At 42.6% G+C, this 17,904-nt stretch overlaps 3 protein-coding genes across 6 annotated transcripts in view; 2 read left to right on the forward strand and 1 right to left on the reverse strand.

Moving 5' to 3' along the window:
* Positions 1-5,501, forward strand: part of kcnn3 (potassium intermediate/small conductance calcium-activated channel, subfamily N, member 3) — a 40,597-nt gene extending 35,096 nt beyond the window's left edge. For 3 of the 4 annotated variants that reach the window (XM_037274261.1, XM_037274262.1, XM_037274263.1), the window contains 3 exons: positions 1,163-1,290; positions 2,345-2,414; positions 3,620-5,501. In XM_037274261.1, coding sequence (XP_037130156.1) covers positions 1,163-1,290; positions 2,345-2,414; positions 3,620-4,015 — 594 coding nt within the window. In that variant the 3' untranslated portion in view covers positions 4,016-5,501. The remainder of the gene's footprint in view (positions 1-1,162; positions 1,291-2,344; positions 2,415-3,619) is intronic. The other variant, XM_037274259.1, reaches the window with a different exon arrangement.
* Positions 5,502-11,892: 6,391 nt separating this feature from the next.
* Positions 11,893-14,518, reverse strand: rps27.2 (ribosomal protein S27). Its single transcript, XM_037274685.1, has 4 exons — positions 14,417-14,518; positions 13,897-14,005; positions 13,669-13,779; positions 11,893-12,755 (listed from the first exon to the last, which is right to left on the reverse strand). The coding sequence occupies exons 1-4, from the start codon at positions 14,420-14,422 to the stop codon at positions 12,727-12,729; spliced, it is 255 nt and encodes an 84-aa protein (XP_037130580.1). The 5' UTR covers positions 14,423-14,518; the 3' UTR covers positions 11,893-12,726.
* A 305-nt stretch (positions 14,519-14,823) lies between these two features.
* On the forward strand, positions 14,824-17,607 carry rab13 (RAB13, member RAS oncogene family). Its single transcript, XM_037274634.1, has 8 exons — positions 14,824-15,321; positions 15,610-15,670; positions 16,024-16,084; positions 16,152-16,229; positions 16,338-16,427; positions 16,647-16,712; positions 16,793-16,843; positions 16,943-17,607. The coding sequence occupies exons 1-8, from the start codon at positions 15,198-15,200 to the stop codon at positions 17,012-17,014; spliced, it is 603 nt and encodes a 200-aa protein (XP_037130529.1). The 5' UTR covers positions 14,824-15,197; the 3' UTR covers positions 17,015-17,607.
* The last annotated feature ends 297 nt before the right edge of the window (positions 17,608-17,904 follow it).

The following is a 17,904-nucleotide window of genomic DNA, read 5'->3' on the forward strand; positions in this document are numbered from 1 at the left end:
AACCTTCTCAATCTGGCAAACTCTCAACTCCGCTTGTTGTACCACATTTCCCATGTACCTGACATAAGGTGTGCAACGGAACACATCTTTGACCCAGATGGCACCAACACGGCTCCCCACCAACCAACCATATGCCACCACTATTGCTTCGTTAGCTCCTGTTGACTTTCCGGAGTATTTCCACATTCCATGGTCAGTATTCAAATTCATCTCAATTGCCCACATACCGATGAAAACAAAATGTCCTTGTCGCGTGGGTAAAACGCTGGAAAAAAATGCAGTTGCCCTTGGCAACGTGCTACGGCTGTGCCTCTCAACAACCCCTTTTACGCTATCAGAAAATGTCAGCATTTTTTTCCAGGGTCTCTCTTCTGTATTTCCGACACGAAATTGTCAACCTAGCAATGTTCCACCTTTGACTCAGAGGCAGGAACGCCACCTTTTGTACTCGTGGAATGCTACAAAGCAATTGTTCGACAAGTTTTGCCTGGCCCTGATGTCATCAAGCACCATTTGCACAATATCCAGTACAGTAGGGACTTCTCCAAAAAAAAAAACTTGAAGTCTCGATTAGCTCTGACTTCCTAGGTGTCATTGGAAATTTCGTGTCGTGTGTGTGTGTAGCTTGGCTGCAGGGGATGGGTGCTGATTAGCCAAGCTGCCGGGGGTCTTTTGTGCTCCTCGAATTGCGGGAGGGGGGGTATAATTGCTCTTTGTTGAGCGCTCAGCTTCTCTTTGAAGTCTCTCATTCAATTGGCGTCTTTCTCCATTGGCCGCTTGTCTTCACTTGTCCCTGCTGCAACGCCCCGCTGTTCACCACTTGGCTTTTCTTGTAATTACACGGCAACCTTTTATATGCCTGAGACATGTTCCACATACAGATATGGTGAAAGTGTGTCACAAGACCATGCAATCAGTCGAATATGTTGCTGTTTCCTATTTTTGAGAAATTTTATTTGGACTGGACTTTTGTCATAAAATAGTCAACAACAAAAAAGTGTGTGCGTGTGTAATGAATACTAAGAATGAGGACATCCTTTAAAAAAATGTAATTTTCACATGCATCAAGAAAAAAAAAAAAGCAACTGTCGGACAAACCTGTTGCAAGGGTAACCTGTTGCTAATGATCACGTGTGTGTTTGTGCGTTTCGTCTGGGAGCAGATAAAGAACGCGGCGGCCAACGTGCTAAGGGAGACCTGGCTCATCTACAAGCACACCAAGCTGATGAAGAAGATCGACCACTCCAGAGTTCGCAAACACCAGCGGAAGTTCCTGCAGGCAATTCACCAGTGAGAGCCCTCACTACTAACACACGCCCACACACACACACACACACACACACACACGCACACTCATGCTACCTTTGAAATCCATTGCATCCACCCCCGACTTCAATGAATCATCGTTCGCTAAAGGTTCATCCAGTCAAATACACTTGTGGCTAATCAACATGCATCTTGCTATTCCAAACACTTTGATCATCATATGTAATCTGCACTGGGAAAAAAAAATATTGTTGAATTTACTCAATTGATTTTGTCAAGTGGTTGCAGAAAATGAAATCAGATTTTTTAAGAAGACAATTTTTAAAAAAAAATTATCCAGATTCAGATGGTTATCTTTTTATTATGTTGAATTACGCTAGATACTATAAATCATTTATGTGATATGATTACTAAAAAAAAAAAGTTGTACCTGTTATAGTCCATTAATAATGAAAAGAGTTCTAAAATAATTTATAGTTTAAATATTTTATTTTACATCAGAAAAAACAGGGGTGTGTCGACTTTTGATATCCCTTGTGCATTGCTAAAATAGCATTTCTAATGGTGGTCTTCTTTCCGAGGTGCAATAATTTCAAAGTGCAGTGACATATCATCAGTCAGCACTCGATTGTAAAAGCCGCATGATTAATTATTCCAAATCACGCTCAGAACATTCCAGTCAAAGTTGTGTTCTGAGAACTCACCGGCACCTATTTATAATTGCCTGGCAAGATTATTTTCTAAAAAAAAAAAAAAAAAAACTAATTGTATTCCCTTTTCTTCATTTCCCCAAAGGTTTCATTATGTCCAAGGTCTTATCATATTAAATGCCACTCTTATTTATTCCTCCAGAGCTCTGAGTTCCGACTGAGCTGAAATATTTGCTTGTGTGATTTACAAAGCCGTTAGAGAGGGAAAGCACACGCTGTGCCCGAATGTTTGCGCGCTGGCGTGTCCAGACACAGGTAGCGACAAAAGGTGACGAGGGGCAAGGTGACCGTGACACAGTCTTGTACTCGCTGAGCCGCAATTTTGTGTGACTTTTCTTGCATCTCAATGTGTGTGTCTGTGTGTGTAGATTGCGCAGCGTGAAAATGGAGCAGAGGAAACTCAGCGATCAGGCCAACACGCTGGTGGACCTGTCAAAGGTGAGTCGCGTACCACGGAGCCTCCGTTAATTGACTTGTTTGGAAGGGTTCCTTGTGTGCAAATGGTGCCGTTGCCATGACGACCGGCCTGTTTGTCTCTCCTTAGCAACCGCAACGAGTGTTGTGAAGCAGGGATGACTGAGTGGGAATGTGAGGAGAAAGGAGAGGAGTGTTTTTCTTTTTTGTTCTGCGACCGTGTGGGTGTCTGAGTGAGCGTGTGATCTGACATAAGTGTGTGTGTGCGTGTGTGTGTGTGTCGAACCTTTCATTCTCTGCTTTCTCACAATGTTCCAGAGACTTCCCTCGAGCCTCCTCTTTATTCCTGCATACACTCCATCTCGGACATCCCTCCCTCCCTCCGACTTACTCACTCCTCTCAGGCAACCTATTTTTACTTCTGCTCCTTCAAACCCCCTTCCAGCGTTGTGTTACAATCAAACGCAACACAATATTGTCCTTTGCACTTTTTTTTTGTTGAAAGGATTAGACCTCCCACAAGGCCAAGCAACAATGGCCGTGTGGAAGGTTGGTCTCTACTTAGCTTAGCGGCTAGTCAAAGCAGTTGTATCGCTAGTGGTGACTAAGGAAGTGGACAACAGTGTTTCTTTGTGAAATTTACTATGAATTTCTCAAAAGGAAACTGTGAAACCCTGACCCTAGTTTGAAACCATTTTTATTTTTTTACTTAAAAAAAAACCTTGATTTTTATGGTGAGGGTCAAGGGTCAGAGGTCAAAGGCTAGTGTTCAGGGGTCATCTAAAAATGTACAAAAAGCTTTACTTTATATGGTCTTTTTTTTTTTTTTTTTTTTTTTTTACTAAAAATAAGCCTTACTTCAGCATTCATATGCAATTCCTGCAGAAATCGCACAGTTTCTTGTCTGTTATTTTGGACAAAGTTAAAGTCCCAATGATCGTCACACACACATCTGGGTGTGGAGAAATTTCTCCTCTGCATTTAACCAATCCCCATGTGATTTTGATCCATCCCCTGGGGGAGAGGGGAGCAGTGAGCAGCAGCAGTGCCGTGGCTTCATTTTAACCCATCAAGTTGTAAGGATGCATAAATTGATGGCAACACATTTTAATGACGACTGAGTGATTCTAATGTGGACACAAAAGGCACTTTATATCGATCCTTGAAACGTTCACGGCGCCTTCCTTCTTCTCGACAAAAATCATCAAGAGTCACCTTTGACCTTTCAGATGCAGAGCGTCATGTACGAGCTCATGTCGGAGCTCAACGACCGCAGCGAGGACCTGGAGCGCCAGATGTTATCCCTGGAGCAACGGGTGGAGCAGCTGACGGCCGGCTTCAACGCCCTGCCGGCGCATCTCTCGGCCACCCTCGGCGCCCAGCACGCCGCCCTGGTGCACCTCCTCCGGGAGAGAGACTCCAGAGATGGGAGGGACGCAGGAGCCGTGGTGCCGCTTTCCCCCGCAGCTTCACTAACCTCCACTGCAGTTACGGCCACACCAGTATCAACTCCAGAAGTTCCTCCTCCTCCTTCTGTCCCCCCACCGGCCGCTTTGGAGCCCCCTTTGCCCGGACCAGAAGGGAGCTCGGAAGTGAGTCCGAACGGCAACACCTCCACCTGTTGAGAGAATTCAGGAGAGGACAAACGCAAGGAAGCCAACGAGAGTGGGCGCGCTGACAAATGAGCCTCTCAAATTGATGAAGCTGGCCCAACGGGGAGAAATAATGGGAACGGGCGGGAGCGCCGGTGTGAGTGATGACACTTTTTTGGGGGGGGCTGGGGAGGGCAAGAGAAATTTAGCAAGGAGACTCTAAAGGGTGCGGGGGCAGAGGAAGGGCGTCAAGAGGGTGAGAAATGGCGCTAGGAAGTATAAAAGGAGGAGGAGAAATAACGAGGATTAATTATGAAGGGTTGGGGAAAAAAAGAAAAAGCCTTTATCTCTCTCTCGCTCTCTCTCTCTCTTGTTCTCTCTCTTTCCGTGCCCTTTCATCAGGAATTAATGACCATGACTTTTTATCCTTATGATGTATTTTGTATCAGAATGCTAATTGTGTGATAACGAGCATCCCTTTAACAGAAGGTTAGATCAATATGACTGGAATTTATTGAAACAAATAAAAAAGTGGCACACACACACACACACATGCATCACCCCTGCACTGGACACCACATTGACTTTCACAATGCCCTTAAGATAACACTCGAGCCTTTACTGCCAGTAGTCAATGCACTGTCAATCTGCACAAAGCACTGCCAAGCAATGTAAAAAAAAAAAAAAAAAAGAATTCTCCATACTTTGAGAGCCCCATCGCTAATAACGCTGAACCACACAAACCATTCATCGCACATTTCTGCACTGCATTTAATGAAAGCGCCATCCGGAGTTTTGTTGTCATAAAACTAATCAAATATGGATGACAGAGGCAAGATTATAACTTTTTTTTTGTTTTTTTTTAGATTCCCGCAAATGACAGCTATCATTTCACGGTTAAACGGCTTTGTACTCTGTGATTCCTAAAGTCCTTAAGCTTGTGGCAAAATGTGATCGATTTCTATAAATATTCAGATGTGAGCGGCCACAACATGTCCAAATTTGGGTTACGTCACTTTCGCTGCCACCAACTAACTCACTGTTACCACGAATGTATGCTTGAGCTTGCTTGGTCACATATCTACACGCGCACACGCACGCACACACGTCAACAACCAAAGTGCTCTCTCCTAAATGGACTCCAATAAAAGACAGGGACCGCTACTGCCACCGTGGACAAAACATAACAAGAGACACCGTGGACAATATTTTACCGAGGGAATAACTGTGAAAATCCAGGCACGGACTTGTTAAGAGTGCTGGAGTGGGGGCGCTCCTTACGTCACGTCCACTTTCAAAACAACAACCCAAGGCGGACTCTGATGATGAACACAAATCGACCTTATAAAGGATACATGGCCATGAAATAATGATTTAATAACACGCAGAAAGAGAGATGAAGGTAAACTGGAGGAATTATAACAGGGAAAAAAAAAAAAAGACAAACCTACTCTTGGCCTGACAGAGACAATGTGGCAAAATAGCGACACGCTGTGGCCGGACTACTGATTTACATCAAGTGGGAATATTATTGTACAGTATGCTGTTCATGAGCGGACTAGCTTTGTATCGCTTGGTCTTTTCTACCATTCTGATTCAACTGGGTCCTAGCTAATATTATTACTCTAGTATTCTTCTCATTCGTCATGACAACTATATCTTCTGTACATTCACGATGCGTTGAAGGAACGGTCTGGGTTTGAAATTATTTTGTAATTTTATTTTATCAGAGAGAATTAATAAAGTATATATCTATAACATGACAAATGAGCCAAATTAACTTGTGGCAGTATTGTTTTGCAAACAGTGATCTTTAAAAACAAAGTCTATAAAATGTTTCCATTATGGTGTATCTCGAGTCAGCGTTTAAGGTAGTGTTGTACACGATGCGTAGTTAATATTTAATCACTCGCCACGCAACAAAATCCAATATTCCATCTATAACTTGCAAAGTGTGCCTGCGTTCGGTTGGAAGCTATTAAACAAACACCAACCCTGCGGGTTAAACTGACGTGAGTTCCTTTCTGGCACAAAGCATTTGCTTGAGAGTACAAGTAGCTTTAAATGAGCACCGTTCTTGAGCGGAGGCTAGTGATGTGCATTCCAGTACTTTTAAGTGAACTGAATCTTTAGAATCAATTCACCCCCCCACCCCTTACACATACACACTGATCCGTTTCCTTTTTTTTTTTTTTTTTTTTTTTTTTTACTTCAATAACACACAACGAAGCAATACACCAGACAAAAAACAATCAAGTAAACACGGTAATGTCGACAACGGCAACGCACACATTTTTCTCTATAGTACAACATCCCGTGGAAACAACCCATATACATCAAACAATACAACTACACAACCCCCCCCCCCCCCCCCCCCCCCAAATATACATAATAATTGGCTCGGGTAATTCACACGTTTCTTTCTATAATACAACACTTACAGTCTTACACACTGATTTGTTGGCAATGTTTTTTTTTCAATTCATATGACTTCAACCAGTAGGTGTCGGTAATGTGCATTGAAGCTGGTGCCACCTCGCGATAAAACAAAACGAAGAAAAAAATGACGTAACTTCCCGTTCACAAACGAATTTTGAATTGCATTTCCCGTTCACCGACTGAACGGATCTGTGAGTGAACGAGTTAGTGATTAGCATTTCCAGTTCATCGCGAGAACGGATCAGTGAGGGAACGAATCCTGACTTTCTCGTTCGCGAACGAGTTAATGGGTGAACTGCCTTCCCGTGCATCACCGGATCAGTCAGTGAACGTGTTGTTATGTAAGCCAGAATGTCGATTTACGATTTGCCAAGGAAAGAAAGAACCACCACTTCTTTTATGCACGTTTTCTCCAAGCTAACGGCTAACTTTATTGCATGAAGGGATGCGCCGTTCGTTATGCAACAACGGGGAGATTACGCTTCTCTTTGAGTAATCTTGATTTTATAACACTTATAGTAGTTTTTAAATAACGTGTATGCATATATACGCCGAAATATTGTTATCCAATATATCTACTGCAATTTCACATTAGACTGCTGGTTTGAAATGTACTTTTAATATGATGATTTTTTTTTTTCAAATAAACATTTATTTTAAAACTTGTCTGGTGTTTTATTCCATGTTTTTATATTCGCCAATTAAAACATTTGGTCAACCGCTTTATATGACAATATGTGTTTTACGTTGTTATATGAGTTGGTGTTCCCCATAATAACAAATGTCGGCATAACGGATTTTTTTCCAACCTTTTATTCAAACACATTCGGTATAATAACACCATCAACAGCAATCCAACAAATACAAAATTAAAACATCAATGTCGGCATAACGTGTGTTGGCTGCCATAGCAGCTACGCTGTCTGTCACTCACTCCTTCGCGAACGAACGTGAAAATGGCGGTGTACCTAATAGAGTGTCCAAATGACGTCACAGATCAAACAGCCAATCAGAAAGTGGGGGTGAGGGCGGGTGTGGCACCTTTCACTTTGGCTGTTTGATCTGTGACATCTTTGGACACTCTATTAGGTACACCGCCATTTTCAGTGCACCTGTGTGAAAAGTTTTAGCTCCTGCAGAACGTGGAAATGACCAAAATCTTTTCACGCAGGTGCGTTTAACAAGGCTAACTTGGGAAACATGTTGGAACGCGGCCCCGAGGACTAGAGCTTGACACCTGTGACCTTTGACCATGATATTTCCCTAATAAAGTGGCCTGTTATTAGGTACACTTGAAAATGGCGGTGTACCTAATGGAGTGTCCGTGTGATTCCCTCGTTAAGTGCACCTGCGTGAAAAGTTTTAGCTCCTGCGGAACGTGAAAGGGGCTAAAACTTTTCACGCAGGTGCGTTTAACGAGGGTAACTTGGAAAACATGTTGGAACGCGGCCCGGAGGACTAGGGCTTGACACCTGTGACCTTTGACCATGATATTTCCCTAATAAAGTGGCCTGTTATAAGGTACACTTAAAAATGGCGGTGTACCTAATGGAGTGTCCGTGTGATTACCTCGTTAAGTGCACCTGCGTGAAAAGTTTTAGCTCCTGCGGAACGTGAAAGGGGCTAAAACTTTTCACGCAGGTGCATTTAACGAGGGTAACTTACAAAACATGTTGGAACGCGGGCCCGAGGACTAGGGCTTGACACCTGTGACCTTTGACCATGATATTTCCCTAATAAAGTGGCCTGTTATAAGGTACACTTAAAAATGGCGGTGTACCTAATGGAGTGTCCGTGTGATTCCCTCGTTAAGTGCACCTGCGTGAAAAGTTTTAGCTCCTGCAGAACGTGAAAGGGGCTAAAACTTTTCACGCAGGTGCGTTTAACGAGGGTCACTTGGAAACATGTTGAACGCGGGCCCCGAGGACTAGGGCTTGACACCTGTGACCTTTGACCATGATATTTCCCTAATAAGTGGCCTGTTATAAGGTACACTTAAAAAATGGCGGTGTACCTAATGGAGTGTCCGTGTGATTACCTCGTTAAGTGCACCTGCGTGAAAAGTTTTAGCTCCTGCGGAACGTGAAAGGGGCTAAAACTTTTCACGCAGGTGCGTTTAACGAGGGTAACTTGGAAAACATGTTGGAACGCGGCCCCGAGGACTAGGGCTTGACACCTGTGACCTTTGACCATGATATTTCCCTAATAAAGTGGCCTGTTATAAGGTACACTTAAAAATGGCGGTGTACCTAATGGAGTGTCCGTGTGATTACCTCGTTAAGTGCACCTGCGTGAAAAGTTTTAGCTCCTGCGGAACGTGAAAGGGGCTAAAACTTTTCACGCAGGTGCGTTTAACGAGGGTCACTTGGAAAACATGTTGGAACGCGGCCCGAGGACTAGGGCTTGACACCTGTGACCTTTGACCATGATATTTCCCTAATAAAGTGGCCTGTTATAAGGTACACTTAAAAATGGCGGTGTACCTAATGGAGTGTCCGTGTGATTCCCTCGTTAAGTGCACCTGCGTGAAAAGTTTTAGCTCCTGCGGAACGTGAAAGGGGCTAAAACTTTTCACGCAGGTGCGCTTAACGAGGGTAACTTGGAAAACATATTGGAACGCGGCCCCTCGAGGACTGGAGGTCGACACCCCTGGTTTAAGTGAAAAGTGCCACACCCGCCCTCACCCCCACTTTCTGATTGGCTGTTTGATCTGTGACGTCACTTGGACACTCCATTAGGTACACCGCCATTTTCAGGTGTTCCTAATAACAGGCCAATTCATTAGGGAAAAAATCATGGCCAAAGCTTGAATGAAAGTGAAAAGTGCCACACCCGCCCTCACCCCCACTTTCTGATTGGCTGTTTGATCTGTGACGTCATTTGGACACTCTATTAGGTACACCGCCATTTTCAGGTTCGTTCGCGAAGGAGTGAGTGACAGACAGCGTTGCTGCTATGGCAGCCGACACACGTTATGCCGACATTGTTTTAATTTTGTATTTGTTGGATTGCAGTTGATGGTGTTATTATACCGAATGTGTTTGTGTTTGAATAAAAAGTTGAAAAAAAAATCCGTTATGCCGACCTTTGTTATTTTGAGGAACACCAACTCATATAACGTAAAACACATATTGTCATATAAAGCAGTCAAACAAATGTCAGATTTTTATGTTTTTATTGGCGAATATAAAAACAAGGAATAAAACACCAGACAAGTTTTAACATAAATGTTTATTTAAAAAAAAGAGGAAAGAAAATCATCATATTAAAAGTGCATTTCAAACCAGCAGTCTAATGTGAAATTGCAGTAGATATTTTGGATAATAATATTTAGGCATGTATATGCATACACGTTATTTTAAAACTACTATAAGTGTTATAAAATCAAGAGTACCCAAAGAGAAGCGTAATCTCCCCGTTGTTGCATAACGAACGGCGCATCCCTTCATGCAATAAAGGTAGCCGTTAGTTTGGAGAAAACGTGCATAAAAGAAGTGGGTGGTTCTTTCTTTCCTTGGCAAATCGTAAATCGACATTCTGGCTTACATAGTTCACGCCAGGAGACGCAACACGTTCACTGACTGATCCGGTGATGCACGGGAAGAAAGGCAGTTGACCCATTCGTTGACTCGTTCGCGAACGGGAAAGTCAGGATTCGGTCCCTCACTGATCCGTTCTCGCGATGAACTGGAAATGCAAATCACTCACTCACTCACTCACTCACTCACTCACTCACTCACTCACTCACTCACTCACTCACTCACCCACATCCGTTCAGCTGGTCAACGGGAAATGCAATTCACAACTCGTTCGTGAAAGGGAAGTTACGTCATTTTCTTCTTCGTTTTGTTTTACGGCGAGGTGGCACCAGTTCAATGCGCATTACCGACACCTACTGGTTGAAGTCATATGAACTGGGAAAAAAAACGCTTAGGAAGTGATTCGTTCACTCTCGTTCACTGAAAAGATTCGTTCCTTTGAACGAATCGTTCACTCACGAGCCAACACTATCGTAGGCTTTTTTGCTCACTGTAGCAGGGACAGACTTTTGTTCCCATCAGTGCAGACGATTACATCATCTCCATGGCAACGCCAGCCTCCCACACCGCCCCCCCCCCCCCCCAGCTTTGTGCAGCGGGGACATACCGGTGCGAGTAGAGGTTTTTTTAATTGACCTATTTTTCAGACAGTTTAGTCGGCATGAAGGCAAAAGATGATTGGGTGATTTTTTAATGATCCCGCAGGGGAGTTGTGCGCCACTTCCTCCCATGACAGCACTCCTACTGCTGCCACTTCCACTGACACTACCTGGGAGGCCTCAGCAAACCACACACTCACTTCCAAGCACCTTCTCACTGTGCTCTCTCCACATCTGAAGCTCTTTGCTGCCGTATTATGTATGAGAAAAGACTCGTGTAGGTGTATGCATGCATGCATGCTGGAAGCCCCTGGCCCTGTGGAGGCAGTCAAGGAGTAGACAGACACCACAGAGTATTTCCACTTGGTGGGCTTTTCCACTTCAAGGCTACTCTGACGCTACTATTTTTTTCACCACAATCATTCAAAAGCTCTAATTGTAAGAATAATATTCCTTTACATTGCGTAACTTCTTCGGGAACATGTTGAGTGCATTTGTTTGATTCTCCTGTTCTATTGGCTGCTGTGCAGATGTGCCAGAAAGGTTCGGGAAAAAAAAAAAAAAATCATTAGTTGGCTCACCCAAAAACATAAGATATATATTGAAAAAATATATTTAAAAAAAAATATATATATATATATAAATATATATGTATGTATATATATTATACCTGTTTGATCACACAATTACTCAGAACATGGGGCATGGTTATAAATAATACAGAACATTTTTATTTTCCTTACTGTCTCTCTGCCATGGTGGCTGGCTGTGGAGTTTGCCCATCGTTTACATCCTCCTCCCGGCCGCTCATTTTATTTTGGCCCAATACCTGTCGAGTGATGATGAACGACTGTCTACCTTCATCCTTTACACTCGTGTAAGGTCCTCGCTGACTGGTCGTCCTACCGCAACTGCATGCAAGATGCGGGCAGATAAGGAAAGCTACTCTGCCTGGAGAAAGGAATCAAATTTGAAAGGTGAGATGACTTGACATGACCTGTGTTGTTGTTTGCCGTTGATTGATGGAAGGTACGGGATATGGTGTAAACAAATCTAGATATGCTGTTTTTCCTATAACGAGCGTGTCGCTAGCCAACCACTTACAGTCCACACTGGAAGGCCGGAGGCAAGATTTGTACCCATGAATCATGAATGTTTGTGTTATACTGCAGCCCAGGTGGCCAAACAGCACTGAGGATTTCAAAAAAAAATTCTTGTATTGGAACTCATTAGATGGCAGTTCATTCGTCAGAAAATAAATTAACTCGAATGAACGTCACATCTCAATCGATGCCGATTTAAACATGCAGTGCAGGTAAGAAAACAAGCACTATTAGATTCAACATCAGCCAGTTCTTTATTATTATTATTTGGTCACTGAACAGGACAGTAATAATAAATTAAAGTAACATTAAAAACTGCATAAGTGAATAATTTGGTATAAGGCTTCAGTCACATGGTTAAAATGGCAAACAGTGTAGCCAATAGATGTTTTCTTCTTTTAAATACACATTGCAGCAAATTTAATTTCAGCAGATTTTAAGTTTCTCAAAACTTTACACAGATATCACAAGTATCTAATAGTCAAGTCAAGTCAAGTGTTGTAAGCAAGCCCAAATGAAAACCAAGACAGGGGTTTCTCTGAATCAACCAGAAAAAAAGGAACCATCACATCAGCCAACAAAAGCCAGACTGCAAACGTCTACTTGAAATCAAATGTTTACGTCATCTAAGTGTTGCATTTATTTGTCTTTAATCGTTCAAAGAGCATGATTGGAGCGAGGAATTGCAATCTCCAGGTGGGGCCACCGTGTGTCTCCCTTTCCGGAAAAAGCTTGGAATTATTATTCAGCGGATGATATGGGGAGCTCTCTCGCTCTCTCAAGCCTTCAATCTGGCTTTATGTTAATTGTTCTGCTAATTTGAACTCTCAATTTAGCGAGGGCACACAAAGCACTTAGGCGATGACAACGATTAAACCTACTGGGCTTAATTTAAAGACCGTGATAAAGTGGCGTCTGGGGGGGATGTGGCAGAAACAGGCCATACCTCCCCGGGGGAATTGGTGTCATCTGATCTTGTTTTCCTGCGTTGGCCTCCTCGACACCACAGCAGCGGCACTTCATCCAAAACTTTGGGTCGTTCTCAACAGTCGTTTTGATCCGAGTTAGTGTTGTTTCCTCCTGAACGAACAACCTGTGAAGATGAAAACACAGAAACATTTGGTTATTAAAAAAACATTTTGCTGGAAGTTTTGATGTCGCATTAGTGTGGCGATTGAATGTTGATGCCCACTTCAAATCCCACAAAATTTGCACATTTATCTCCGCGCGCAAGCTGTCACAGAATGAATCGATAACAGACACTAATTTCATCTGCCCGATCAGAGTGACAGCTAGACAAATGTGTCAGGTGCCTCCATACCGTCTACAAATACAGTGCATCGGGAAGGCAGCGGTTGCCATGGCAGCAAAACACAGAACAAAAGTAGCCAGGATGCTCCGGTACAAACAAACCGGGCTTCCCGTGCACCCACATTCCGGTGCAGGCGATCCCTTTCACCCCCTGTAAATGCGGCGTGGTTTGTGCTTGCGGCTAAATGTGTTTGAAATGCATCAGAGATGATGAATTCCCATCACAGCTGCAAGAATCAATGTCTGCCTTAGTTGACACCCAGTTCACGATGGATGCGATGAGAGGGCAACACAAAGGCAATGATTGAAGACTTCTCAAAAGGATTGGGTATGGATCGGCTGTGTCACGCCGCCTGAACACCAAGTGAAACATTGAAAGCGCCAGGCTGGAGTGAAGATTTGATTCTTAAAGACTTTGTAATGACTAATAGCATCCCCAACCTTGGGATTCTAGTGTGCAAAAACTTTTAAAATGATGAATTGTCAAAAGAAATGTTGAAAGCTACACATGTAGAAATAATAAATAAATGAAGACACCAATCTTGAAAACACTAAATTTGCATTTGAGCATTTTTTTTTTAAACTGTCGTAAGGACTCCCCCTACAGGGAACAAACGTAATTTGTTTTTTGTAGATGCTTTTAAAATTTAAAGTATGCTTTCATTTAAAGACGATGCCTCTAAAGTGTTGCATACCTTCTGTAAGACGAGCTTTACCTCCCGTAGGCTGGCAGAGGACCGTGGAGCAGCCGACACACAACACCACAGTCTGAGCGTGACTGAACACGGTTGTGATCTTGTAGCAACCTGAAAACATAGTATAGTAAACCTCAGCTGCAGTTTACTACGCATTTAAGATTCCAAAAACTAACAATGTGTTTACATAATACATATTTCAAAACAACAGAAACTTCTTTGACAGACCTGGACATTTGACATCCATAAAATAGGAATTTGGGCTCTGGACGAGTCGTTTCTTCTTGTGTCTTCTCTTCTCCTCCTCGGCAGAGGGAAACAACAAATCCTTTGCGAGCTGCAAATTACAAGTACAAAGAATATGATGTGACGTCACAATAACCATAATAAAGATAAATGCTTATAAACTTCATATTCGTTTGTAATCACATGGATAATGTTCTAAATGTGTGGAATTTATTAATGCTATCAGAATAAAGTTTGACTAAAGTTTCAATACGGTCATGTATTATAATCTTTAGACGCTCAAAGACATCGAAGCTAACGTCGCTAATCGACAACGTGGGCTGCTTTGTCGGCCACGTGTCTCGCCATATTGCATTCGTTCTCGGCTCCTTCTTTCCGCATTACATGACGATTCGATGTCACCAAAGTAAAACAAATACACACTCTCGTGCCGAAATTATTGTTGCAGTTTATACACTTTTAAACGACGAACGACTGCTCGAATAAGCGGAACGGTACTTACGGGCATGTCTGGACTTGTTTGGACTAACCGGAAGAGGACGCAATGACAGGAAGTTCCCAGTCACGTCACGTGACCTTGAAACAAATCTTTTAATTTAAAAAAAAAATGTATTTTTCTTCCTGTACTACGATCTTATGTACAATGTGTACCTTTTATTTATATTTAAAATATAAAATAAAATAGAAAATCGAATGACGTACGTGCGTACGTCCACGGTGAGATTGCGCTATCATAGTTTAAAATAGCAACTATTGTGAAAAATACTGATAATTAGATCTGTGCTGTATGGCCTTCCAAACAAACATGAAAATTCTGAACAATCTACTCATTTCTGAAAATATTTTTGCAAGCTCACTACGCCCTACCTAAATTCGAAAGCGATCAAATGACGCCATCTAGTGTAGCTTCCCAGTAATGCCTGTCTGGGAGATACTCCCACGAAGCTCTCCCACTACGTAAGCTCTGGGCCGACTGCAACTTTTTCTGTTGTTGTTGGGGGGAGGCAGAAAAAAAAAACACGTAGACACTTTGGTATGTTTGGAAACGGACTCAAAAGATCCCTTTTGTTGAAAGTGAGACGACATTCATGCGGTGATGTATGCGGATGTGAATAACTGGTCAACAACGCTGGTCAACCCAAACGGGACAGAAGAGGGGCGCTGAGGGGGTTCCGAGTTTACCGGTGTCAAGTTTGAGAAAGAAGGGAGGGAAGTTTTGCAGCAAAAGAAAAGACGAAGGATTTTGGTCAACTTTTAAGGATTTGAAGGAGCGTCTCTGAACTATGGCGAAAAAGTACGATTTTCTCTTCAAGTTGCTGCTCATCGGGGACAGTGGAGTCGGCAAAACATGTCTGATCATTCGCTTTGCTGAGGACAATTTCAACTCCACCTACATCTCAACCATCGGTATGTTTGAAAAAAATAAATCTTTTTTTCCCACTCTGCTTCCACTTTATTTTTTCTCATCTCATCTTTGTCGCCCTTTTTTTTGTTCCTCTCGCAATTCAATATGACGCACGCACGCAGTTCTCATTCTTCCACCCACACCCATTCCTATCTTTCTAACCATCTTTCGCTATGATTTTCCCCACCCATCAGACTGTGACCTATATTATGCTACACTATGTGTTGTGCGCATGAGTGGGTGGACACAACTCTGAGGTATTTAACTGATTGTTTACCCCTTCTTCTCAGGCATCGACTTTAAAGTTAAAACTATTGAAGTGGACGGGAAGAAAGTGAAACTGCAAGTATGGTAAGAGATGATGCTGGGTTTTGAACTGTGCGTCACTTGACGTTTTAAGCACTTGTAAGATGAATTGGAAAAGATAAACTTCGCTAAGGACTTTAAATTTTGTGACACTCTAATCTTAAACGGCACCCTGAGCAAGACTCATTTGGTCAGTGGTTCCACTTAGCTTAATAATGTCATTATTTCCTATCCCGCCTTGAGCCCTCACTTCAAGTCAGATTCATTGCTTGCGTCTGCACACTTTCTTGGCAAGCCGATGACAGCCATTTTGTTCCCTGCCAACGTTTTCAAAAATGCACCCTGCAGATGAAAAGTGCAGCCCTGCCTTCTTGTCCACTCTGTTTTGCAACACGCAGGGACACGGCGGGCCAAGAGAGGTTCAAGACCATCACCACGGCCTATTACAGAGGAGCCATGGTAAGATCAGGCATGTGCCATTGGCACGAGAGATAAAGCAGCTGACTTCTCTTTCGCCCTCTGCCAGGGCATCATCCTGGTCTATGACATCACAGACGAGAAATCCTTCGAAAACATCCAGAACTGGATGAAGAGCATCAAAGAAGTGAGGCTAAAAATAAAATAAATACATTTTACTTAGCAAAATTAGTTATATTATATTACTATATTACAACCTGACCTAAACAATCAATTTCCTTGCCCCCTTTCCCAGAATGCATCAGCGGGGGTGAGTCGAATGTTGCTCGGTAATAAGTGTGACATTGAGGCAAAGCGGAAGGTTACCAAGGAGACGGGAGAAAAGGTTAGCCGACCCTGACGAAAAAAAAATATGTTGCCTTTTTTTTTTTTTCAAGTGACATGTATGAGCACTTGCTGACAGTGATGATCACTGGGAGGAATTGTTTGCGGAAGGTGAAATCATTCAGTGGCTCGGCATTCTGTTTACTTGAGATAAGAAACAGGAAGTGATTGCCATCTATATCCTGACCCTGTGTAATTATGTCACGCTTGTTGTTTACAGCTGGCCAAGGATCACGGCATCAGGTTCTTTGAAACCAGCGCCAAGTCCAGTATTAACGTTGAAGAGGTGAGCTGCAATGCAAAGGAGATTTTTCTATTCAGGCATGAGTGTTCATTTTTTTATCTGTCTCTATTTTGATTTTGTAGTCCTTTCTGTCATTGGCAAGAGACATACTTCAGAAGTCCAGCAGAAAACCTGTAAGTCAAATATTATCGAAGGCAATTGAAAACTTTTGATTTTCCAACATGGGCAGATGCAATAATGTCCTCTTCTGCTTTTTTTTTTTTGTTTGAAAGGCTCCCACGGGCCGAGAGGTGAAGATCACCAGCAGCGCACAGAAAAAAACGTCCAAATGTGCGCTTCTCTAGACACAGCAGCGCAGACACACACACGGTGCCAGTTGCCCTTCAACTTAAAAAAACAAAACACACACAAATCTGTATGAACCAGTCGCGTGTCTCCATCTGGTGGCTCACATGTCCAGAATATGTCCAACACATTTCTTGTCCTTTGCACAGTTTCAATTCACATTTTTTGACACATTTCCTATCACAGAAGATAAGTTGTGAGATGCGATTGTGTTGTTTTTTACGATCGAGTGAATGAGGTCAACATTTTAGAATCGACAAAAGTAGCACGCCGACACCTGGGAACTAAATACAGTATGTGAAGAGCAAATGTTTTACGAAAAGACTGAGTATGTGGAAGTTTGAAGCAGTCATAAAGTGCAATATAGAAGATGTGAGGAGAGATGAAAGATGGATGAAGCAAGTGAATGAGATTTGTCAGATGGTTGGAGCAATTTCCTTTCGCAAGTACTGTGATGATAGCGGCTGACTTTTTTTTCTTCTCTGTCAAAACAAGTGTCCTGCCTTGTGTGGTAGCAGGCTTCACTTTGCCGCTCGCTATATTTGGATTTGGTTTGTGGCCACACTTGTGTTGAATAAAAAGTGAAAACAGTCGTCTTTGTCCGATGGTTTGAAAATACTTTACAAAACGGCGACGCAAACCATGGATACCGTTAGCCTTTTAGCATATAGCATATGTCATATTTGACCACCATAAGTCAACTTTTGCCAGTTACCATGACCTGAATGGCAAAGGATCGACTGAGAAATATTAAGAACATTCTTCAGTGTGACCAATGAATTTGCCATTTAAAAAAATCTACAATTATTAAACATTTTTTGCAGATGACAAACTTTTGCTTCACACAAATGAAGTGAGTGTGCTAACCCACATGAGCTCTAAAAAAAAA

Source organism: Syngnathus acus, chromosome 16, assembly GCF_901709675.1.
Source record: "Syngnathus acus chromosome 16, fSynAcu1.2, whole genome shotgun sequence".
Lineage (NCBI taxonomy): Eukaryota > Metazoa > Chordata > Actinopteri > Syngnathiformes > Syngnathidae > Syngnathus > Syngnathus acus.

Excerpts from the sequence above, each read along its gene's own strand:
- rab13 (XM_037274634.1), top strand. The coding sequence starts at position 15,198 with ATGGCGAAAAAGTACGATTTTCTCTTCAAGTTGCTGCTCATCGGGGAC. Across the intron at positions 16,230-16,337 it reads GGATGAAGAGCATCAAAGAA|AATGCATCAGCGGGGGTGAG; the intron begins GTGAGGCTAAAA and ends CCCCTTTCCCAG. Across the intron at positions 16,844-16,942 it reads AGAAGTCCAGCAGAAAACCT|GCTCCCACGGGCCGAGAGGT; the intron begins GTAAGTCAAATA and ends TTTGTTTGAAAG.
- rps27.2 (XM_037274685.1), bottom strand. Across the intron at positions 13,780-13,896 it reads TATGGATGTCAAATGTCCAG|GTTGCTACAAGATCACAACC; the intron begins GTCTGTCAAAGA and ends CTATGTTTTCAG. Across the intron at positions 12,756-13,668 it reads TAAAGCTCGTCTTACAGAAG|GTTGTTCGTTCAGGAGGAAA; the intron begins GTATGCAACACT and ends TCATCTTCACAG.